We start from the raw sequence: 25,087 nt of genomic DNA on the forward strand, positions 1-25,087 counted from the left end.
TCCACAGTAGTTCTATAAATGTCAGGCACGCTTTGATACAATTCAAAGTAGTGCACAGATTGCACTTTTCTCCCTCTAGGCTGCATAGGATCTTCAAAGATTCCTCACCCCTCTGTGTGAAATGCTTGAAAGATGAGGGAACTTTATCCCATTTATTTATACAATGCCATAAGTTGCAAACTTTTTGGGGTAACTTATTTGATTTTCTCTCTAAAGCTTTTGATAAGGAGTTTCCTCCCGATCCTTTAACTGCACTGTTTGGTGTAGTTGAGCCGGGCAGGGTGAGAGATAGATATGAGGTCCAGGCCATCTCTCTATCCACTCTGCTAGCCAGAAAACTGCTGCTACAGTCCTGGAAATCTGAGATTTGTCCTACATTTGATATGTGGCTTAAGGAAATAGGGAATGTGTTGCATCTAGAGAAGATCCGATTTACTATCTCAAACCGAGAAGGGGTATTTCAGAAAATCTGGCAACCCATTGTCAACCTGTTGGGCAAATACAATGTATGAGACTGTGTCTTCCGTCATCTCCATATAACTTGCATCCGATATCATGTATGTAACCTTTCTTGTGTATCACCACCATTTTGTTTTGTTTTTTTTATTTTTATTTGTATTATACTGTGTGTTCTGTATTGTATTTCTTTTGTGATGTCTTTATTTTTTTTAAGAAAAACTAATAAACAAAGTTGTAAAAAAACAAAAAAATCAGTCGTCAACAATGTTTTCACGTCACCGTATGAACCCGGGTTCACAGAATAGAACCACGACGAGGCAGGTACTAAAAGTAGCACGACTCGACCCCAATACAAACCGTGCTGGGATAGTTTTTAGTGGTGGAATGAGACCATTATATCGAGTCGAGCGGAGCGGGACCGCGCTACTAGCTGCGCTGGAATTGGGCCATAAGAGTAATAATACCTTTTCATTGTGTTCAGCCAAATTATAAAATGACTATATTGTAGCCTACTATAAATCGTCCAGCCTGATAGAAATAAAGTTATAATAAAGTTTACTTTGGGAAACTTGTTTCTTTTGAACCAAATTAATTCTACTGAGACCCCCTGGGGTCACCTGAAAAGATTTACAGATTGGTTAACTGTGCACACCTAATATGTACACTGATAATGTCAGAGAGGAGCACCACAGTGGCCCAGAGTTGCAATATTGTAGATTTATGCATTATGTTTTTTCTACAAGCATGATTTATATGAGCTAACTAATTAAGTAATTTAGGAATAAGAAGAATGCACTCTGGATCATGAATCAGACCTATACGGCTGTGATTTACCAAATACAGGAGCAGGCTGCATCAGTCTGTGGAGGTTTTGATGTGTTTAGACAGTCACTCACTACATGACAACGGTTTTATCTTGACAACAAAAACATTCAAAATTGGACCCCAGCTCACTTCCTGTTGCAGTGTTTGCTATGGACCGAAAAGGGCAAAAAAAAACATTAAAGCAGGACTAAACCCCAAAACACTTTTTTTCAGCTTTTAACCAATATATATGACTTTGGGGGTGGTGTGTGAAGAATTCTGGTCAAAATTTCCACATTTGAGACCAAACTGTTACCATTGTACCATTTCTATCATTTTCAGCGGCATAAGTTCCCTCTATGGGTTGAACACTGCTTTTTTTTGTGCCCTCAAATGAATGGGATATTTGGTACATCGTGACGTCACGGTGGGTTTAGCACGCGCCCCACTCATGTGAAAATTTGCTTTTTTCCCCATTGATTATTACTGTAGTTCACGCGGCGCGAGCCCTTAAAGACCAATGCATCCCTGGGTAATGCCTACTGTGGCTAATATTAGCCGCTAGTTAGTTATGTTATATGGCAGTAAAATGCCACTGAATGACCAAATTGATATAACTTTTAACCATTTCGAGTAACACTGTTTCCATACGGATCACCAGCGTTAGTTTGTTGTTTATAACATGGCTATATTCATAACGTTTTCTATCTCGGATGCGTTATTTCGAATCCCACATAGGTTACGCCAAAACCACCCTGGCGCAAAGCGTGTGGGTTTCAGGTCTCGAGCCACTAACGTTATCTTTAGAGCACAATATTCCTGGAATGCAAGTTTAACTAAACAGTTACATGTCCTCTGCATTCTACATAAAATTAAGATATTACGGGTTGTATTATTTTGTATGTTACATACTTATTGGCCAAGATATGTTACTTTATGGGGGAGGAATTCTGCCAGCTAAGGAGGGGAGTGTGGGCGGCCATCTTGCCTGCAGGGTTTTCGGATCGAGTGGAGTGCCATTTTGCAAGATATCTGGGGGGTTTAGTCCTGCTTTAAAGTGGAGGACTGACCATTCTGTGAAAACTGTCAACACACATAACACACCCGCTAATATTCAACTCATGGAGAAGACAAGGATTTACTAATCTGCAACACAAGACAATGCACTAGTTATCCTTTGAAACGTTAATCCAGAGGTATGACATTTCACAGCAACTGTTTTGGGGTGGTAAAAGCAGGAAGTAAAACAGGTGTAGTAATCAATACCATTAATTATGCTTCCATTCTGTTTAGGTGTCCCAGTGGCAGGGCCCTCATTAAAGAGGACATACAACATTGAATCATGACTATTTGCATTTCACCTCAGACAAAACAGGACACTGCATTCAAGTCTGACATTTACCTAGAGTTGCTACAAAGATTAACAACATTTCAAGAACAAGAAAGAAGAAAAAAGAAAGAAAAAAAGGCAAATGCGTGGAAGTTTGTTTTTAAAGTCTAATATGACATTACCATGCAAATAAAGGCATTTTAACCTTTTAAAAAGACTGCCTTGGAGTTTTTTTTATTTCTTCAGCCTATAGGTATCCCTATCCAGAGCACCCCAAACAAACAACTTCTTGAGTCCAGGAAGCGCTCCTTCCTAAACATGTTTGATAGATACTGTATCTGCTTGGTACAAACCCCATAGCACCACTACCTCAGGGGGCACAGAAAACCCACCTCTTGACTTGGTTACCAATTCAAACCTGCTGTAAGTACATTTTTTATCCCATAAGCAACAATGCCTGTTTGAATGCTTTCACACAAAAAAGTCAGCTATGAGGGGGAAAAAATGTTTGAAAATGAAGATGGAGGGAAGAGGGAAAATTTGAAGAGAAATGAGAGGGAGGCCATTAAAAGCCTGACAAAAAATCCTGATCTCATTATTAGGAGTGCTGACAAGGGGGGTACGGTGGCACAGTGGTAGAGCTGTCGCCTCACAGCTAGAAGGTCCTGGGTTCAATTCCCACCTGGGAGGCTGTGAGCGCTGAAGGAGTGCGTGCCCGTCCACATGTCGAGTTCCCACCGCCCGGGTGGGGTCGTCAAAAGGGCCTCCACACACATCAAACTCTTGAGCTACTTCTTCTCTCACTCAGAATGTCAAAATATAAGCAATGTCATGTATAGTTTTTGAGATATTAACGTTTGTTTGGCACAACTCATACTATTACAGTAACTGCCGCAGGGTTCCGCATTTCTGGGTGTCAAGTGACGTCACACTGATTCGTCCTATAGTGTATTCTTGTCATTATTTTACATTGTAATAAACGTAAATTTTCATTTGTGGTAATTTTATATGTGAGTTGCAGGCATTCCTTCCATTTTTGTTTTTTCCATTTTTGTTTTGCGTCTATTCCAAGGTCTTTGTTCCAGTTGTTATTTATATTTTGAAGTAGAGCTTTGTTGTCCTCATCTCTAATAAGAAGTATATACAGCAGCTATTAAGCTTCTCTTTTTATCCCTTTTTTTTTATTTCCCCCCATCTCAGTTGTAACTCTATTTTCAAGGTCAAAGTTTACTGTTATCCAATTTTTCAATTGCAAGTACTTGTTAACGCCTCCACATACATAAATAAAACAAGGCTCAAGTGGAGAACACAACATAAAAGGACGCCGACACAATAATCAAAATAATAGTTTTTTTTATTTCCTTCCCCAAAGTCTTCAAGAAAAAAGAGCCCAAAACCATAAAACAAAATAACCTGGCAGTTCGGCCAAAATAAGCAAAGGGGAGAGGGGTCTGGAAAACATCACTACCGAAACTACCAGGTTAAACTAAAACAATAAAGCCTGGCACCTATTGTGCCAGTAGTTAGAGAATTTTAGCAAAATGCTTGGACCATCTGTGAAAAAATTTACTACCAATAGCTTTCTTCACCAATGTGTTCTTATAGGTGTCTAGAATCACCTCTCAATTAGTGCAAACCCAAATCCTCGTGGAAAATCCTGGAGAGCCAATCAAAGTTAAGGTGCCCCGAGGGCTTGGGTGAAAAATATGATAAAAATTAAAAGTCTAAAATGAACTTGTGGGGTGTCTAACTAGGGGTTTTCAGGGGTGCTGAATCCATTCCAAACAGAGTAAAAATGTCTCCCTGACCATATGATATTGGTATATTGGTTATTGTTATGTAAAGCACAGTGTATAATCAACCCAGGGCCGTAACCAGAGTTCCGAAATAGGGGAGGTCCAGCAAGGGGAGGCGGATTCGGAAAAAAATTTGAGTTTCCCCCCCCCCCTTTTTTAGCCATATTTAGAGTAATATATCATTTTAAATCAACATTAGGATTATACTGTTGTGATGTCATTATTCAGTATATTCTCTTTCATGTCACCACCTGCTCAGCTCTCCTGTCAACATAATTGTAACTAACAAACACAAACTGTTTTAGCCAAATTCATATCAAAATGACACCTACAAACACAGGTACACAACCCAAGCCGTACACAACACACAAAGTCATCATCGATAATAAAAAAAAACATACAGAGGGACATTTATTTATTCCTGATAGGAACGATTGAAAAATAAAATATATTATGTTGTTTTTAACTTTACACCACCTCTTTTTGTTACTTATTGGGTCATGAAACTGAAACCATGCATATAGCCACCTGCATACCTGACTTCGGGAGCTTGGCAATTGCATCATGCATGATTAGCCAGTAGCATCCCAACGTGTCACACAGGTAACATTACTTAAGAGACAGACTAGACACTTACTTTCTTGGTTGTTGCTAAAAAATCTGTCAGTGTCACTCACTGTCTGTCGTTCACTTCGCTCACTGTCTCGCAGCTCGCTCACCTTCAATTATCTCGCCAGACAGACAGTCATCACTCACCACCATGCTGCTGCTCTCTCGGAATCAAGTTACCGCGGACGCGGCATCAGATGACTTCCTGCCTGACCTGCCTTTCGTTTCAAAATAAAAGCGATCCCGTGTTTTTCATGCTTTTCCATGCAGATTGTTTTATAAAAAAAAAAAAAAAAAGCTTTTTTTCTCTGAAATATTAGGGGAGGTCCGGACCTCCCCGTCCTCATAGCTAGTTACGGCCATGAATCAACCAGGATTTTCCACGGGGATTTGGGTTTGCACTAATTGAGAGATGATTCTAGACACCTATAAGAACACATTGGTGAAGAAAGCTATTGGTAGTAAATTTTTTCACAGATGGTCCAAGCATTTTGCTAAAATTCTCTAACTACAGGACCTAATAAAGGAAAGAAATGGGCAAAAAGGATCAAACCAAACTGCAGGTGCTACTGGGCTGGATTCAGGTGTCGACTGTGTGCCAGCAGCAAGCCAGCTTATACCTCCAGCAGAGCTGCATCAGCAATCAGCTCATTAACTGCAGGTGTTCAGCCTGAGGTAAGGAGGAGCAGAGGAGATCAATTAACCAGCAGCATTAACACAGGATGTAAACACATGAACGTGCCACAATACATACCATGTGAAGTTCATTATGGACTGTCCATGGCCACACACAACAGTACTTAAAAGTTTCTTTGTCGTTTAGTTTATATTTATTCTTTAATTCCTGAAATTAGAGTATTGAGTTCTGGTTTATGATATCTGATTTCTGAATTCCACTACTTATCCATGTTTCTCAATGTTTAGAATTTGCGTGTTCTGAATAGTTATTGATGGGTTATTCCAAATTTGTATGTGTTTAGGGATTCCAAGCATTTAATGTGCTATTAATTATAAAATTTGTAGTTTTAATTTTTTTCTTTGAGATAAGAGCTAAAAGATAATTATTAGGGTTAGGGTTAACTGTTGATTTTCTATATTTATCCATGGTTCTCCACCACCTTATTTACTCTATGTTGGTGCAGTCCAGGGTCGCTAGAGCTATCAAGCAGAGAGATCAAAACTGTATCATCAGAGTATTTTAGAATATATTGATCTGGTGTGGTACGACACTCAGATAAACATTCCACAGTGCGACAGTCGTCGGTGTAAAAAGTGAAAAGAAAAGCTGAGCTTACATTGCCCTGGGGAGCACCAACATTAGTAGTTATTGCTGTTGAGAGGGTTCCGTTCTCTTTCACCATTTGTGTCCTGTTGGTAAGAAAGGAGGCATACCAGTGGATTAAGTATGGATTCAGTTCCAGCTGTACCATCTTTAATATCAGAATGTCTGGCTGTATTGTATTAAAAGCTGATGAGTAATCCAAGAAAAGTGCTCTTGCATGGTTATTGATGGATTTGTCTAAGTGTTTAGTGATGACGTGCCAGCGTGACAACCGCATCCTCTAGTCTGTACCACATCCTTTCTTATATGCAAATTGGCATGGGTCGATTTTATCCTTGGTTGTACTTACTAAAAACTGTAGGAGTATTCTTTCAAGTGACTTCATAATCACTGAAGTGAGTGCAATGGGTATATAGCAGGGGTGGGCAATTATTTTTCATGGGGGGCCACATGAGAAACCCAGATTGTTGCCGGGGGCCGAACAAATATTGTCATGCCGTAACCCATGGATGGGTAACTTTGATGATAGAGAGGGTTACAAAAAATGTCCTCGCGACCAGGTTTTGCTGAGGGCCGAACAGCGCCAGTGCGAAAAATTTGGTGCATTTGAAGCCAGGTTTAGAGGAATAACTCATTTTAACTTAACAGTTGTGATGTCATTATTCAGTCTTAACCACCAATATTTTATCCTTTTCTCACTCACTCCTATGTCACCACCTGTTCTCAGGGCTTGAAATTAACTTTTTTGACCACCTGCCAATATGGCTGCTAGATTTTAAAGTTACCAGCCAATTAGAATTTCCACTAGCTGAAATGTTTTTCTTGAAATAAATCAGAATATGAGTGGGTTCATTTAAGCATAAGTATCAGTAAGTGTCCCGGGATGATCAAAGCCTGTGTTGAGGGTCACACGAACAAAAATGCAGTCTTGAAGCTAAATAAATCCAAAACCAGAGTTATTTGAGTTATTTAAATTTCTACTTCAATGTAGCCTTTTAGTCATAAAGATTATTGAAAGATATTCCATATTCCAGACTGAAATGCTATAACAGAAGTGGAGAATTGGCCAGAATATGACATGAACATTTGGACACTTATTCAGCAGGTATCTTGCATGTTGCGTTCAGGTGCACTGTATGTGTAAACATTTTTTATTATTATTATATATTTTTTTTGCAATTCCGTATTTTGCCCATGTGTGGTCTATAGTCCTTATGTTCTTTTGGTCGTTGAGTTTTGGGTAGTGGTTTTATGTGTGAGGTTTTCCATGACAGAGGGACAGTGTGATTATCTACAGAGGCTTGGAATATCGGCTGCCACACTGGCGCTAACTCAGTAGCAAAGTTCTTCAGGATATAGGATTACATTCATCTGGCCTTTGCCCCCCCACCCATTGCCTCTTACAGTCGAGCTGAACCCAAAAATGACTTTTCTTTTCTTTTCGTTCAAATACCTGGGTATGCAGTAGGGGTGTCACGATACACTTAGTTCACGATACGATACGTATCACGATACTGGGTTCACGATAACGATACGATACGATACGATTTTAACAATATTTTTTTAAACTTGAATAATGACAATATATGACTGGAAAAGTAGTATTTTATTTGAAATGCACAAATACAAAACATGCTGTTGTGGGAAATTGTTATTACAATAACAACTAGAAAAAACATGAGATTGGAGATAAGGCTTATCTTGAAATAGAATGAGTTACACCGTCACTTAGATTTACTTTGAACTAAAAGGTTTCTCAGCAGTATAAATTCTCATTATGCATCTTCAGTTTTTCTTCAAACTCAAACAACAAGACTTTTCTTAGTCTATTTTTTATGCATCTTCAGTTTTTCCTGTCAAGTAAACAGTTTTGCCAGAAACTCAATTGAATGATTTCTCTCCTGTATAACTTCTCATGTGTCTCTTCAGAGACTTGCTCAACTGAACTACTTTCCACACATTGAACTTCAACAAACAAAGACGTTTCTTTGTCTATTTTTGGGATTTTTTTTTTTTTTTTTTTTTTTTTTTTTTTTTTTTTCACGATATCAAACGATACATATCGTGACGTTTTACTATCGCGAAATTTCGTGGCACGATATATTGTGACACCCCTAGTATGCAGTGCACCTATTTAATAATGTATGCCAAAAAAATCACAAAAATCTAATTTCTTTAGTTTTTCACACTTTTTCACATCAAAAGTTCATTTTTCAAGATTTCATTCATAACAGTAATCTACAGTTTGCTGACGTCACCTAGTACTATCAAATGTCTACCCCATTTCAACCAATCATATCACCACATGGCAGCTGTCAATCAAATCTTCATTTCAGGATAATTTTCTCTTCCAAATGAAGTAGAAAATGGCGAGTAGTAGCCTAGGTAAACCCAGCCCCCACGTGACCTGCTCTCAGACCTGCTCTCAGTCACTACCTTGTGACTAGTGAGCAGGGTCTGTCTGAGAGCAGGTCACTGGGGGCTGGGTTTACCCAGGCTAGGCGACTAGTGCCTGTCATCTGGCAGACTTTCTAGCCCATAAACTAACTACTAACTTGGCCAATTGTAGGTAACATACGAAAAAAAGGCAAACGGTAATGTCTAAGAATGCAAAGAAATATAACTGACTCTTAAACTCGCATTCCAGGATAACGTGAGTTAACGTTGTTAAGGCCGCATTCAGACCCCGGCCCCTCGGAGATTCCAGGCTGACGGGCTGCACTCTCCGCTCCGCACCACACAAAAGGCAGCTGGCTGCCTGCTGCGGCTCTACTCGCGTAGCAGCTTGCATCACCAGGCTCTTCCCAAGGAGAGCACCACATGGCCACAACACGCTGAATCCCCCCATTGGCCAAAGCCCAATCCAGTCCCCAGAATTGTCAAATAAAATCATCGACATACTACTATGACCCGCCTCTCAACCTGTCATCTCAGACAAGTTATGTTTTCAGTCTGAAACGGGCTCTGACCCACGCGTCACTTGTTCTCCGAACGGGTTCAGTTCGACTTTAAAGTCGAGGTGAACCCGTTCGTCACGTGCATCTGAGTCCGTTTCAGACTGAAAACAAATTGAGAGCCGGACCATATACGGTGTCGATTATTTGATTTGACAATTCTGAGGACTGGCTTTGGCATTGGCCAATCCTGGCGTGTTCCACCCCCAAATCGGGTGGGATTCAGCGTGTTGTCATGCTACACGAGTGGGATCCGCGGAGTACCAGGCAGCCAGGCTGCTTCGTGCGGAGCGACCGGACAATCCGATGCATGGGTGCTGCCCGCCCGCCTGGAAACTCTGAGAGACGACCCCTGACAGCCAAGGAGGCTGTCAGGCTCGGAGGCGCGCGCCATTATCGTTATAAATGTAAATAATATTCCTGGAATGGGTGTTTTAATGAGCCAGTTACATTTCTTTGCATTCTTAGAGATTATAGTTTTTGTTCATGTTTCTAACAATTGGCCAAGTTAATAGTTAGTTTATGGGATAGGAATTCTGCCAGATGACAGGCACTATGCGCCATTTTCTCTTTCTTTTGGAAGAGAAAATTATCCTGAAATGAAGATTTGATTGACAGCTGCATGTCGTGATATGATTGGTTGAAATGGGGTAGAAATTTGATAGTACTGGGTGACGTCAGCAAACTGTACATTACTGTTATCAATGAAATATTGAAAAATTAACTTTTGATGTGAAAAAGTGTGAAAAACGAAATAAATTTGACTTTTGTGATTTTGTTTGCATACATTATTAAATAGGTGCACTGCATACCCAGGTATTTGAACTAAAAGAAACGAAAAGTCATTTTTGGGTTCAGCTCGACTTTAAGGTATTCTATTTGCCCCGTTTTAAAGTCAAGTTCCTGCAAGAAGACAATGTCGGACGACAGTTTCCCTAAGTGATATAAAACCTTATGTTTTTTTGTACCTTCCTGTAATCCATTCACATTCCAGGTTGAAACTTGGAAAGTAGTCGGGAGGATTTGAACAGGATTGTTATTAGCCATACTCTATATCAGAGTCAACTATAGTAGCTTTAGAGATTGAGCAGCAAAAATCACGCCAGCTAGAAACAAGGTAACCTAACACAGCATAAAGAGACTGTGTGAACACTTCTCAACTGTGCTGTGTTAGTGATGGCAAACGATGTGGTCTCTTGTCTTCTCTAACACAGCACAGCAAAAAACAAAATATTGTGTAAGTTGAGCAATAGAGACAGACAGCGGAATGTATACTACCCTAAATTCAAGCATTTTCAAGGACCCATTTTCACAAGCTTTTAAGGCATCGAATCTTTCTTTTAAAATTCACACAATTTCAAGGATTTCAAGAACCTGTGCTTGTTGTTTAATCTCTTGTAGAGGAAGATGCCAAGGAGAACTATGATGAGGAGGAAAAGAAGCAATCCAACAACAAGACCAGCCACTTCTCCAGGGACCCAGCTGGTCGAGATAAGGTTTGCTGAGAGAGAAGAAAGAAAGACAAGAGGAAAAAAACACTTGAATGGTCTTATAGGCTGTGAGGTAGCAGCTATTTTCTCCTGCTCAGACACAGTGACAGAAGCCTCTTCTAAACATGAACTATCTAACCATAGAATCAGGTCCAACTATCTGCTGCAGTTACCCTGCTAGACATGACTCAATAAACCGCTTAATCACTTTCTAAACATGGGGAGAAGCTCCGACGTGGTTTGGAGCACAGTGCTGCTGCCTGGCTACTGCAGAGGAAAGGTAGGCTACAAAATAGGCTACAATTGTCTGCTCTGGATCAAATAATACGTTTTGAATGCATTTATTCCTCTAGTATTCTTCTCAGAGATTGACTTTGCAGCGGGAAATATAGCCTATTTGTTCGGCACGTCATTCTGGGCAAGTTTGGGACGCATAAACACAGACAACATGCACGCTTCTATCTGCATTTGCAGACACAAATATGAGCCAATATTTCCTCGACATTGCCTTGAGTGTGTTGCTTTTCTCATCTCTCCCACCTGTGGCTTATGTCCTGATTGTCCTCACTAGCTGATCATGAGTAACCCTTTAATTCATTGATATGCCGAACAGGCACATGCAGAGGGGGGTGCTAGGGGTGCCCAAGCCCCTGTCCCTTTTCCCCTGATGCCCAAAGTGCCCTTTTTGGATTTATTTATTTTTATTTTATTATTTTTTTGCCTAGTGCCCTTCAAGAAGAACTTATAATAAATAACAATTTTATAAATAAAATGTCCGGACAATTGACACATGTTGACTTTTCAACCGGAAGTTAAGTAATCGTTTGCGTCTCGTGTGACGTGCGCGATATTTTCTTCCCAGGATGGCGAAGGCATGACCCGTCCTTCTCTGCCTGATTGGCCTAGCGTCAAACATTGTTGATCCAATCACATTCGCTTGGCTATCCTATCCTGCGTCTCTTCTTGTCTCCTGGGCCAATCAGAGGCAGAGATGGGCGGGTCATGCCTTTGCCAAAACGGAGAAATGGTTCTAAACATGCAGCCGATTTGACTTGTGCCTCCCCCAGACCCGACGAGAATTTGCCTGATTGTGGCCGAGATTCCCCCCTCCCGACTATCTCGGGAGTGCTCCCGAATTGAGCCTCGTCGGGACCGATAATCTGCCCACATTATCCTGTAGTGTGTGGGGTTCAAAGACTGCTGTTGACTTGTCGGGCTCTTCCCCATTGTGAATCGGCCATATCAAACATGTTTGATATTTGCAACTCAACAGGCGATTCAATCTTGAGCAGAGAGACAATGAGAGCAAACAGGCGGGGGGGAGTGGGGAGAAATGACGTGTGCTCCACAGTGGTGCTGACGTGCTGCAAAGGTCTGCAGGCTGCTGCAGAGAGAGAGCGTGCAGAAAGGAACAGAATTGGTACCAAAAACATGCACACAGCTCTCCATACACTGCCTCCACAACACAAGAACTCTGCCTAACACTTTTCTCCACTCCATATCGCACATGTCTCACTGCGAAGTTGCCGATGCATTCCAACGCACTTTTAACGAGTCCATATTTTCGGCATGTGATTCGGGGGCAGCGGGGCTGTAAATTAGACTACAATTCTCTGCTCTGAAGTCACGTTTAATCTAGTGTCCTCTAGAGAGAGAGTGGCGTCAGCGCCACTCAGCGGAGGACCAAAATGCGAGACTCATTAGCCAATGAACAGCCAGGAATGGGTCTCGTGCTACTTTTGCATGCTAAAATAAAGCTGATAATGTACAATTTGATTCAAGGGCTGAAAAACCCTTTCAGAGTACATCACAAACTGTCTATTTTGCTGCAACTCGACAGTGTTGCTTAATCCAGGACCTTACTTCCTGGAACTCTTGAGAGTAAAAAACTGGTCCATTAGAGTGAATGGAGATGTCGGGACTCTTCTATCTATACGGCTCTGGTTTAATCACGCGAGTTTCTGCGAGATCCCAAATCCTCCGAGGTGACAATCTTCAGCGTAATCGTCAAGTGTGTGGGGGTTGCGTCTGAACGGTAGCGATTGTGTGTACGTTCCAAGATTGAAATGTTAAAAAATCGGTTATCTCTGTCGTGAGGTGTGCAGACTCTCAAGATTTGTATAATCTTCAAGGATTTGAAAATCTTTAGGTGTGGAGGAGGCATAAGGTGCGGTTATGATCAGGAGTTCAGTGAATGTTTAGAAACAGCTAGAGAGAGCAAGAGGTCAAAGGGCACATGCAGTGTGACAATGTTTGCAGCTGAAAACAGAAATGGACCAAAGAGAGTAGAGCGTCAGATTGGATTTACAAATGCACCCTACGAGATTTTGTCCAGTTGGGAGAAAAAGGATTGGGGAAAATACGCTTTTTATGTTTGTCTGTGTCTGTGGTCCGTGTATTTGGCGGCCATCCATTTTTCGTTTGAAAAGAGGAAACGAAAAACAAGTCGTTTCCCGTTTTTTCTTTGATAATAAAAAACTGAAAACGACTTGTTATCCATTATCCAATTTACTTTGATGTACTTGTAAATGGAAATTGGGAATTAAAATACCCGTGTGGAAAACTCCTTTCTCAATTTTGTGTTCATTTCTTCTCTGTGACCAGGAAGCGATATTTTGGCAAAGGCATGACCCGCCCATCTCTGCCTCTGATTGGCCTAGCGTCAAACGTTGTTCATCCGATCACATTCGCTTTGCTTTCCTGCAATTGCAAGTTCAACTAGGCTATATGAATATGATCTCATGACCTCTGATTGTGCTGCCATCTGCCATTTCATGCTTGTTGATTTAATAGTTGTTTTGTATTTGCTGACATCATGGTTATGAACAAATTCTTAGATGATCCACAGTAACTTTATAGCCTCAGCAACAACTAGCCTAACTGTAGTAATAGAAAAGTATGAATGTCCAGCAGACAATAGTTGCAAGTAGCCCACTGTTTTTTTTATTCAATACACGTACAATTATGTAAAATTCCCGTCTTGTACCATGAAATAAAATGGTTCAAAACAGTTTGATGTTGGTGAAAATTAATAGCGATTAATTGCTCCCCGACCTCCAAAGTCAGCATCATCATCAGGAATTGCTCCTCCTCTGTCCCTTTGCTGCACATTCTGCACGACATGTTGCACATAATTAAACAGAATAAACGATTTAACTGCAACGTTACTAAAATTTTCGCTGCATCTTTGACATTGAATGAAACAATCGGCTATGCTCATTTGAGATGGCTCTGGCTCGCCTGGAAAGCAGGCGAGAGCAGTCAGAGTGCAGTCAGCCAATCAGAGGCAGAGATGGGCGGGTCATGCCTTCGCCATCATGGGGAAAAAATATCGCTTCCAGGTTACAGAGAATAAATTAACACAAAATTGAGAAAGGAGTTTTCCACACGGGTATTTTAATTCCCAATTTCCATTTACAAGCACATACAATTAAATTGGATAAATGGATAACGGATAATGGAAAACGGGAAATGACTCCTTTTTCATTTTTCGCGTCACAATTTCAAAACAAAAAACGGATGGCCGCCAAGTACACGGACCGTCTGTTTGTGGACCGATTTTGTGAACGTCATACAAAACTATGCAAGATGCAGTTCCGAAAGTTTACAGATGTGTAGTTGACATAAAAATGAAGGTCGAGTTCGAACATGCCCGTGACCCGAGCAAGCGCCCCCACACACATTGGCCCCCTACGATTTTGTGATAACGTTAAATCCGTGCAAGATGCAGTCATGAAACTTTACAGGTTTGTAGTTGACATACAAATGAAGGTCAAGTAAAAAAATGGGCATGACCTGAGCAAGGCCCGACATTGGTGGGAGAAACAATTTGCGTGTGGGTGGGGGGATATATAAAACATACAGCGAAACACAATGCAAAACAAATGCAAAACAGAAAATACAAGAACTTTATATGCCCTCCCCCATCTCAAAATAAAATACTTTTCCCTCCCCAGTACTCAAAATCAAATCAAAATGCCCTCGGGCCTCCCCCCTTTTCATCCCACCCCACCCACCTAAATATTGAACGGTCCCTTACCCAGTTGTCCAGTTGGGTCAGCATTTCCAGTTGCGTGGAATTCGGGGCATTCTGTAACAAAACACCTCATGGTCAATAGTGATGGATGCTAAATACTTTCAACCATACAATATGAATCCTGGAAAACTGGAAAGATGAGAAGAAATGTAAGAGCCTCTCACCAGTCTTATTGTTGGGCATGTATCCCTTTGGACCCTCCATTGTCAGTCCAGCATTCTCCGTCAGGTTATGGCACACGACGTGCGTGAAGTTGTGCCAGATGCACGCGATGCATGATCCGGACAGACGAGGGGCAGAGGTGAAGATGCAGGAGAGGACGGGCTGTGAAAAGTTTCTCTCATACAAGGTTCTTGTATTGTCATACATCACTTTTAAATCCATGTCTGGCTTGGAGCTGCAAAAACAAGTGAAGTTCATCTGGGTGAGGGGGGCAGGGGGGAGGAGTCAGGAGAGATAAAGGAAGGGAGGGAGTTTGGTTGGACAGGAGGGAGGAAGCAGTGAGTGAGTAAGCTCAACAATCTGGGCCAGCCTCTGTTGCTGGCTGCCAACAATCTCTCTCTCTCCCGCCCCAACACTGTCTCCAAACACTGTGTGTGTGTGTGTGTGTGTGTGTGCGCGCACGTGCCTAAGTGAAGTAATATTAGTAATATTTGATTCGATTTTCTGGAGTGTCATTGCGTGCAGACCTGCCTGCTATGTGTGTGTGAAATGGTAAGCGCTTTAGTTTGTGTGCCTACATTCACCCATTCAGAGACCGAAGTTGGCTAGCTGCCACGCAGGGTGGTGGCCCAGCCATCGGGAGCAATTTGGGGTTTAGTGTCTTGCCCAACGACACTTCGACATGTGGACCGGGGATCGAACCACCGACCTCCTGATTAGTGGACGACCCGCTCTACCTCCTGTGCCACAGCCGCCTGTGTGTGTGTGTGCGCGTGTGTGCGTGTGTTGTGTGTGTGTAAGCTGTTGTGTGTGCGTGGGTTTGTGCGTGCGTGTTGTGCGTGGGTTTGTGCGTGCGTTGTGTGTATGCATGCGTACACACAACGTGTGTGTTTGTACACACACACGAACGAAGGCAGACTTCCAGACTTTTGGGATCTCATTGCTAATAAGGCTGAGGGTAACACAGTGCGTGTTGCGCGCAAAGTAATATCAAAACAAATCAGTGCGCAGTGTAAACGTATTTGTTGTATTATCACTGAGTTTATGATCAGTATTTCTTCACTTCACTTCCCATTACTGTCTTAGGACATGTGTCTGACCATAGTGCCCTGCCTTTCCTCCTCCCAGCGAGAGACAAGCACTGGAGCCCGGTGACGCTTTCTCCTCCTTTTTTCGAAAAGCTTTTCGACGCTGACAGGTGTCGAAAAGTTTGCACTGCAAGCGTCATCACTCTTCACTGCAAACTAGGGATGGGCATCGAATTTTGAATTTTCTAATAATCGTTGTTATTATCAAGGTCGACTTTTATTATTGAAAATCGAAATTCGAAAAAAAAAAGAAAAAAAAAAAGTGAAATGTTGCATTGTCTCCCCTGATTCTAAGTATAGTCGAATCGCTTGGTTTGAGCAAGTAAAACAATTTTTATAAGCATTTTAAGCAAGGTTTCTGGAAAAATGAATGGCGGATGAAATTCCATGAAGAGGGAGAGGGGGTGACTTTGGCACCCCTTTGGCACTCAGACCTGAGCCTACTAAATATTTAATGAACCACTCATGATTGTCAAAACAGTTTTTTATTTTCGAAAATGTCAATGTAAAAAAAAAAAAAAAATTAATTTTTTTTTTTTTTTCTCAAATTTCGATTAACACATTGAATGCCAGCCATGTTTTCATTCCTGTAGGTAAGTTGTGCCAGGGGTGTTTTTGACGATTCTGGCTCATTTTAGAACAGCCGAGGATTCTTTTCTGTTAAGAATTCATGAACATCAATCATCTAAAAATAACTAATAGAATGTGTGCTTTCTCTGTCTAAAAGAGTTAGTTTGCAGAGTTAGTAGTTATGTAGATAATAGCCGTTGAGTACAGCATGGTTTCAGCGTCTGGAAATTTATTCAGAGATAAATGGCTTTTTGTGAAACAGTCACTTTAACCATTCATTTTTGGCATCAGTAAGACCGTCAGACATTCTAAACAATAGTTTTGAACAGTAATTTCCTCCATAACAACAGGAAACACCCCTCTCATTCAAACTCCTCCCTCCGTGTGTCTTCTCCTCCTTCCTCCTGGCTCTAACAGCGGGCGTGTCAGAAGCGCGTTGCTGCTGCCTGCCTGCCTGTCTGCCTGTCGGGCAAGACGAGTCTGAAATGGATTACTGTAAAATCGCGTCGCCATTTCCTTGAATGGCTTGCTTCCGCGGTGTGTGTGTGTGTGTGTGTGTGTGTGTGTGTGTGTGTGTGTGTGTGTGTGTGTTCGCGCGTTGCTGCGCGGCTCTGGGGGGAAGGGATCTCTGTCCGTTCTGTGTGTGTGTGTCCGGGCTTCTGACTGTAAAATCGCCAAGCCATTTCCGCGGGAGGCGGCTGCTTTTGTGGCTTTTGGGTCCCGTGGCTGTGACTTCTCTCGGTCTCTGTCGCCACTTAGTGGTCGGTAAAATAGATTACACACATGCTCTTGCTCCAAATAGTTATCTCGAAGATGTAAAAGGGGTTGATTGATGTCCCACTGTCAAAAAAAAAAAATCTTTATGTAAGACGAGTTAGTCCGTCCTTGGCACTTAAGCGCTGGATTATGTAAGACGAGTTAGGTCGTCTATGGCACTTAATGAGTTAAAAGTCGACTTTGGCCAGCGAATTTCGAATAGTGTTTTTGCTAGAAATGCCCATCCCTACTGCAAACGTATAGGTAAAACAGGCTATAAAGGCGCGCATGCGCGGCATCTTCGGAAACAGTTGAATAACACCAGCTGTTTTTCCCACCCGGCGCTATGTGGCTATCGGTGCTACTTTAAAACACATAACATAAGGGGCCCTATTGTCGTACGGCGCTATCGTTTGCGCGCCTCTTATTGCTATCTTCCCAGCGTCGCTATCATCTGCTTCCACCGTCCAGTTTTGCGCTGGGGTCTAAGCCAGCCCTGGTTCTACGGGGGTGCAAAAGCATGCATTGCACCCTTATTTTAATTGTCTGCATGCTCAGTTGAAAAGTTAAAAAAAAAAAAAAAAAAAAAAAAAATTAAATAAATGCTACAGCTGCACACTTACTGTTTAACACATTCACTGCCAGACGTTTTTTTTTTTATACTGTAGTTAGCTTCTGCCAGAGGGTTTTTTTGAGGATTCTGGCTCATCTTTTAAGACCCGAGGATTCTTTTCTGCTAAGATTTTGTGAACACACAATATCTCAAAAGAACTAATAGAATGTGTGCTTTCTCTGTCTAAAAGAGTTAGTTTGTAGAGTTAGTAGTTATGTAAGCATTAGCAGTTGAATACAGCATGGTTTCAGCGTCAGAAAAATTATTCAGAGATAAACGGCTTTTTGTGAAATTCGATAGAACAGTCACTTTAACCATTCATTTTTGGCATCAGTAAGAGTCAGACATCTAAACAATAGTTTTGAACAGTAATTTCCTCCATAACAGCAGGAAACCCCCCTCTGCTTCCAACTCCTCCCTCCGTGGGCGTTCTTCTTGGCTGCAGCGGCCGTCACAAGCTTGTCACCAGTCTCACTGCTTTGCTGCTGCTGCCTGTCTGCGTTTGAGGAAGTCTGGATGGACTCGCTCGCTTCTTGGAGTTTTGGTTGAGAGAAGCTTTTGCGATTCTGGTCATATTTATGCTGCGTGTTTCAAAGTGTGTTCCACCTGTAATCTATTATGCAAATTTGCAATCCCGCATCGCCAGCAATCAGCGCGAAAACGAAAGCGTTTTCCCCCATCCATTTTCATGAGAATGGCTGCTTTTTGCTTGCCTTCCTCTAGTCAGGAGAGCACTGTCGCCACTTAGTGGCTCGGTGGAATGGGTTGTAAACGTTCGGTGGCTCCAATAATTATATAAGAGATGTAAAAGGGTTAGATGCACATCCCACGGTCAAAAAAAAAAATGCATTTTTTTGACGTATTAATACGTCATTGGCAGTCAACCGTTGGATTATTTTTGACGTATTAATACGTCATTGGCAGTGAACGTGTTAAACTTGAATGATAGTTGTTGTTTTTCTTTGTTCTTTGATGTGATTTTATGGCTTTTTGGCACCTATATGTACCGTAAATTCCGCACTATAAGCCGCACCGGAGTATAAGCCGCAGCAGCAAAATTGCCTGTTTGTTACATATATAAGCCGCACCGGACTATAAGCCGCAGGTGTTTTATTTTTTATTTTTATTTTTATTTTTATTTTTTAATTGTGTTTTAATGTTGAATTACCATATGTAAGGGTTCATGCACAGAGGGGATTGTCGGGAAAGAGATGGCTGTTTGAGGAAGCTCCCATTTATTAACATTTCAACAAAACAACATAACACAACACCACCTGTGTTTTTTTTTACAGTGCACACAGTGTCCGTGGTGTGGTGAAAAGAGGGCAAGAGAGGAAATTAAAACAGAAGTGGATTTATAGTTAGAAAGAGTGCTAAAAAAGAGAGATTTTTTTTTTTTTTTTTTTTTTTGAAAAAATCCATAGATAAGCCGCACCGTTATATAAGCCGCAGGGCCAAAAAACGGGGAAAAAGCCGCGGCTTATAGTCCGGAATTTACGGTAACCTTTTAAGGTTGAGATAATTGTATTATCATTATATGGTCCAAATATTTCAGTAAAGCACTTGAAACACTTGAAATATTCTTACTTGGGTGGTATCATTCTACTTGAAATGATGGTCAAATGCATTATTTTTAGTAAAATAACATGTCAAATTTTTCGGGCGGCCGGCCTTTGGCCGGCCACCCGAGTGCATCTGCACCCCTTCCTATCGAGGATGCACCCCTAGTCATCTTGTTCTGGAACCGGCCCTGGTCTAAGCGCAGACGCAGGTGTAGGCGTTGCCCAGGCGTGTCCGTGGGCCTCTAGCCTATCATCTACCTCCCCCAAGTGTCATTTAGCGCTCTGGTGAAGATACCGTTGCTATGTTCCGAGCGTAAACAGAGGTTTGGGCGTTGACCGTGCCAAAATAGGCGTTCCAGCGCAATGTGTTAGAAAAAAAGGCCTTGGGTGCTCTCAATTTTAATGCCACCAAATAGCTGGTCTTAGCGCAAAAAAAACCCTCTACACCAGGCGTAGGCCCATTACGCACGGTTCGCGCACCGGACACTCTTCTCTCCTCGGAATGCCACGTTGATTTTCAACTATAGCCTACATTGCAGAAAAAACACACCTTGATTTAAAAATGAGAATCCGTTTGTCATGGTTTTATTAGGCTACATAATTCCCAATCATACAGGTTTGTGGTGTGAGGTAAGTAACAGTAGATTCCTTTTGAGAAAGTTGTGATGGTGTTGTGCCAAGCTGCCTCTCCCCACCCTGTGAGCCCCATGGCCAGCCCAAAACACCCAGGGCATCGACCCACCCCCACCCCACCACCCAGCCTGCCTACCCATCCAGCTCCGCACCTTCTCTGGGGGAGACCCCCCTCCAGCACCCCGGGCTACACACAGACTCCCGCCCCGCCAGACCCTCGTGCCCCTAATCCAATTCAAAACGCAAATCACTTTTTGGCACAACACCTGTAGTGTCCGGCCAGTACAGTAACCTCTTTCCCTGCAATTGCAAGCATGCAAGACCAGCTTCTCCACAGCGCGGATGGCGTGACCGTAGTCAATGGCTTAACCAGAATGGACAATTCTGACATAAGCTATTATTGAAATAGGCTAGAAGTAAAATCTCACACATTCCTACCCTATTAAAGAAACACATATTTTTAGATGTGTAGGCCTATGTTATAGCCCAGGGATACTCAACTTGCTTTGCCCGGGGGCCACTTTCGTGAAATGATAGAAGGCCAGGGGCCAGTTAATAACTAGTAGTCTGACAATGTTGTACACACCGGATAGTTAGTTAGGTTAAGTACATACATAAGTGCCTGGGTAGCGAGCAGACGGCGGTATTTGACAATTTAGCAGCTAAATCATAGATTATTGAAAGATATTCCATATTCCAGACTGAAATGCTATAAGTATTGGGCAGGCGTATTGGCCAGAATGACATGAACATTTGGACACTTATTCAGCGGGTATCTTGCATGTTTTTCTTTTTTGCAATTCCCGCGGGCCGCCAGTTGAGTATCACTGGTATAGCCTATATGAACGAAACGTCTAAGCGCACGCTTTGGGACATCACTGCGTAATTGCGCGGGGCCCTCTCTCTCTCTTCCCTCTCTCGTTCTCCCCCCCCCCCCCCCCCCCCCTCTCTCTCTCTCTCACCCTCTCTCTTCTCTCTCTCTGTTTCTCTGGATAAATGACATAAATCAAAATGAGTAGGCTATATCTTTTAAAAAGGCATTTAACTGTTCACAAGTGCTAGACCCTCCCCCGGGCTCTGAGCTTTGGCGCTGGTCCCGGCTTCAAAAGTCTACTGTGGGGGAAGCCACTGGTCCAGCGCAGTGAGGCGTTGAGAGCCTCTGACACAGGCTGGAGAGCGGCGGAGGAGGCGCCCCTAAGATTCCCAACTATCTCTACCACAGTGCCCTGCCTATAGCAGGAACCTGGCCCTGGTTTGCCACCCACCCAGATGCTGTCTATCTTCACCCACCCGTCCACTCTGGTCCCTCCACTAATGAGCTGTTTGCTCGGCTGGGCTTCGATCCTCGGCCGTAACGTGCACCGGTACACCGGCCGGGCTCCGCTCTCCAGAGACAAATGCGCCCGTTCGATTTTCCCCTTTTCAATCCTACCCCGCTTGCTCACTTGCCTAATCAGCATGGGTGCAATTCCCCGCACCCCCATGATACAGCATCACTCACTACATTATGTTTTCGGGTCTGTCTGTCTACCTGCCGCCTGCCTGCCTGATATGGCGTGACGTTCGGTGTGTCGCAGTGGTCTGTGCTAGAGTGCCCTTCTAGTTCTGACTGACTAGAAATACTTTGTGTATTTCTGTCAACTTTTTCTTTGATGTAGTATAACTGAAGATAATGAAAAAGAATAAACTCACCTTGCACTCTGTAGCGGTTTTTGAGTTTATCCGTTACCGGTCACGGAGTGTGAGTCCTTCCCCGTTACCCAGAGTGAGAAGCAGAAAGCTGAGAGAAAACTCCAAGAAAATGTAACACACGGTCAAACAGCGTGACTCTGTCTTTAGTTTGCCCCGACAGGAAAGCTTCTCTGTCTCCAGGGTGGCGTCTGTCCACAGCACAGAACCGGAGATCTTCACCTTTGAGCGGGTCCAAGCGTTCCAAGCCACCGCCGTGCGCTAGTGAGATATGCCTGAGCCTCTGCTGAAGTGTGGAGCCGGGTTAATATGTGTGATTTCGGTACGCCCATACTTTGACTGTGTAGCTCAAGGGGGTGGTAACAAATATGCAAATTTGACTGTAAACAGACATCTGTGGACTCACAGGCTGGAAACAGCTTCTCATCTCTGTCTCAGTCAGCACATATTCATATTTTCTTATGATAATTATTTATTTAAACATTTGTGTGTATGTGTGTGTGTGTGTGTGTGTGTGTGTGGGGGGGGGGGGGTCATTGTGATTGTGTGACAACAGTGTAGGCCTTGGTAATGATTATAATTGTTGATATGTGTATGATAATTGTAAGAGCCAAAATCGCCATGACGTATTTGTTTTGTCAACACATGATAATTGGTGATTTATTGTATATTTCTGTTGTTAAGACCAAATCAGCGGGATGTTTACATTTACTTCCGGGTACCCCTGAGGTCCACACATTATAATGGCGGTGGACGGCACAAACTGACGTGTTGAAGACAAAAACAGACAAAGAAGACAAAAATGGTTCGTCCGTGTTGTGTTGTTGTTTAATATCATTCATAACAACACTTTCACTAACGTTAGTGGAGACCAGACTAGCTAATTTACCTGTTGGACCAGACTAGAGTAGACTTGAAGCTAAATTAAATTGACGTGGCGTCAGTAGCTCTGTCTGTACCAGGCTCTTTCTCGCCGAGAAGAGCCTGGTGACGCGAGGTTACTCTGTCTGTAACGTAAAAAAACAGCGAGTTTGACAGACAAACAAACGTTATTAGCTAGCTAACACTACATAAAACAAACACAGAAGAAAGGCTAGATACGTCGGACAAGCATGTTTACCAACCGTTTAACCATTTAAATTGAAAGTAGTCGGCCGAAAACAACGAGAGGGTTTGACAGCATTTATTTGACAACACGCACATTTAAACCTGCCGCCTTCCCCGAGTGGTACCCGGAAGTAAATTTGTTTACATGGTGACGTCACGGTGATTTGGTCTATTGCAATGTTTATTGCCGAAGTACGCCGCCTAGTGGCACAAGTGGGAATCAGCTAATCAATCTCATTAGTCAGTAGTTGGTGAAAGAAGGAGGTTGCTGCACAAGTTTGGCTCGATACAGTTTTTTGACCATCATCATTTAACTTGGAATACTTTTGGACTACTGTTCTGTGAAATATTGTTTTCTTGGACACTCATTTGGATTATTTCTACAGAAAGTTGTTTGCTTTGGACCTGTGCATTTTCGCTGTAAAAGAAAGGATTGTTCACACCTGCTTGGAGAAACCAGTAAACGGTTAAAGTTATTTTTCTGACTCCGTGTGGATCTGTGAGTAACCTTTATAACTTCAAGTGGATACAGTGAAATGCAAGGGATAAGAGGTGCGTCAAAACCACAGACAAGCTAGTCATGCAACCATGTGGCTCACAAGGTTTATTTGATAAAATTGCCACTACAATAATAGTGACATTAATACATTGCCATAACGTTTTTCATCATCTGTAAGTGGAGAAGTTTGATGAGGCAACACATACATGCAAATTCTCACACTGACTTACTGTAGCCAGGTGTTACGATTATTCATAAATAACGTGTTTCAATAGATTAATGGAAAATATCTATAGTGTTACTGTTTACTGTTGCAGAGACATACAGTTACTTATAGAGGTTTTATTATGATGGAAAGTTAGTTACTAAAATTGTGTTTAACGATTCGTGGAAGCATATAAGATTTAGGCTAATTGACAGAAATAACCGTTTAGGGCAGGCCTACTTCAAATGTGATCTAAGATTCAAGATTCATCACATACGTTAGTTGTACATGTAGGCATGGGCCATACAACAACTCTGTCACCTGTGCTGTGCAAATAGCAAAAAGCAGAAGAAACAAGATATTGTAGCATTGTCAGGAACGAGGCGATAGTCAGGATCTAGTCACCGCACTTTATTCTGTTTCACACACAGGTCCGGGGCTACTGTCAGCCGTAGCCCACGCCAAAACAACCCCACAACACACACCAAAACCCCACTAGCTTCCTCCTAGCTTCTCCGCTCTTCACGCACACACCCTTCCCTCTCAGGTTCCACACTCCAACTCTCCGAGCTGTCCCTCGCTCTCACAGCTCCCCTCCCCCCAGCCAATCACAGGTGAATCCCTCTCTCACCCCCCCCCACTGGCTACATGTCGCCTTCACAGACCCCCCGTAACTCCCCATGCACAGCACAGTACAACACACAACAGCAGCACACAAACCCAACCCGTTACACTTCCCCCGCCCATCAAAGCTTCTGGCCCCCCAGAAGCACACAAGTCCCTCTCCCCCCCCAGTGGGGTCACTCCTCCGCCGGGTGACTCCCCTCAGTCCCCCCCCTGTGTCCCACAGTCATCACACGCACTGCAGTAGTTCCGCACATCCTCCTTGTGTTTGCCCCAGTAGTGTCCCCCACGAACACGGCGGAGCGTCTCCTCATGCCCGCGATGCCCGAGACAGCCGAGGCCCTTGTGTGCCCACCGCAGTACCAGCCCTCGGAGGGAGCTGGGTACAACCGTCTGGAACCCTCTTTTCCCGTGCTCCCCCCTCCCCAAAACTCCATCTTCACTCAGACGCAGCTTCGCAAACATGTCCCACAGTCCTTTCGTGGCACCGGAAAACGTGTGACTCTCCTCCACAGGGGGCCGGCGTCCGGCCACCACCCACGTGTACACCGGACCGATATCCGCGTCCTCCGCCTGCCTGCGTTTCCACTCCTTCGCTTCGACCGACCAAATGGCCATGTCGTCCGCCGGGTCCACATCTGAACACTCCCCCTCTTTCTCCGCCTCTCGCCCGCGCTCGTCCTCCTGTCCCCCTCCCCCAGGGGGCGGCGTGTTCAGGACAGCAGGGAGAACACAACCGGCCGCGACCACCACCTCGGCTTCCCGTCCAGCAACCGTGGGGGGCGTAGCGCAGCTCGGCTGTGCCGGTCCCTCCGGCGT

At 43.2% G+C, this 25,087-nt stretch overlaps 1 protein-coding gene across 1 annotated transcript; it reads right to left on the bottom strand.

Annotated features, from left to right (window-relative positions):
• Positions 1–5,464: 5,464 nt before the first annotated feature.
• Positions 5,465–22,041, bottom strand: LOC310784123 (uncharacterized protein). Its single transcript, XM_083645105.1, has 6 exons — positions 21,837–22,041; positions 14,925–15,180; positions 14,764–14,814; positions 10,609–10,735; positions 6,294–6,366; positions 5,465–5,668 (listed from the first exon to the last, which is right to left on the bottom strand). The coding sequence occupies exons 2-6, from the start codon at positions 15,178–15,180 to the stop codon at positions 5,642–5,644; spliced, it is 534 nt and encodes a 177-aa protein (XP_083501231.1). The 5' UTR covers positions 21,837–22,041; the 3' UTR covers positions 5,465–5,641.
• Between the last annotated feature and the right edge of the window lie 3,046 nt (positions 22,042–25,087).

Source organism: Poromitra crassiceps (genome assembly GCF_964638095.1).
Source record: "Poromitra crassiceps genome assembly, chromosome: 10".
Lineage (NCBI taxonomy): Eukaryota > Metazoa > Chordata > Actinopteri > Beryciformes > Melamphaidae > Poromitra > Poromitra crassiceps.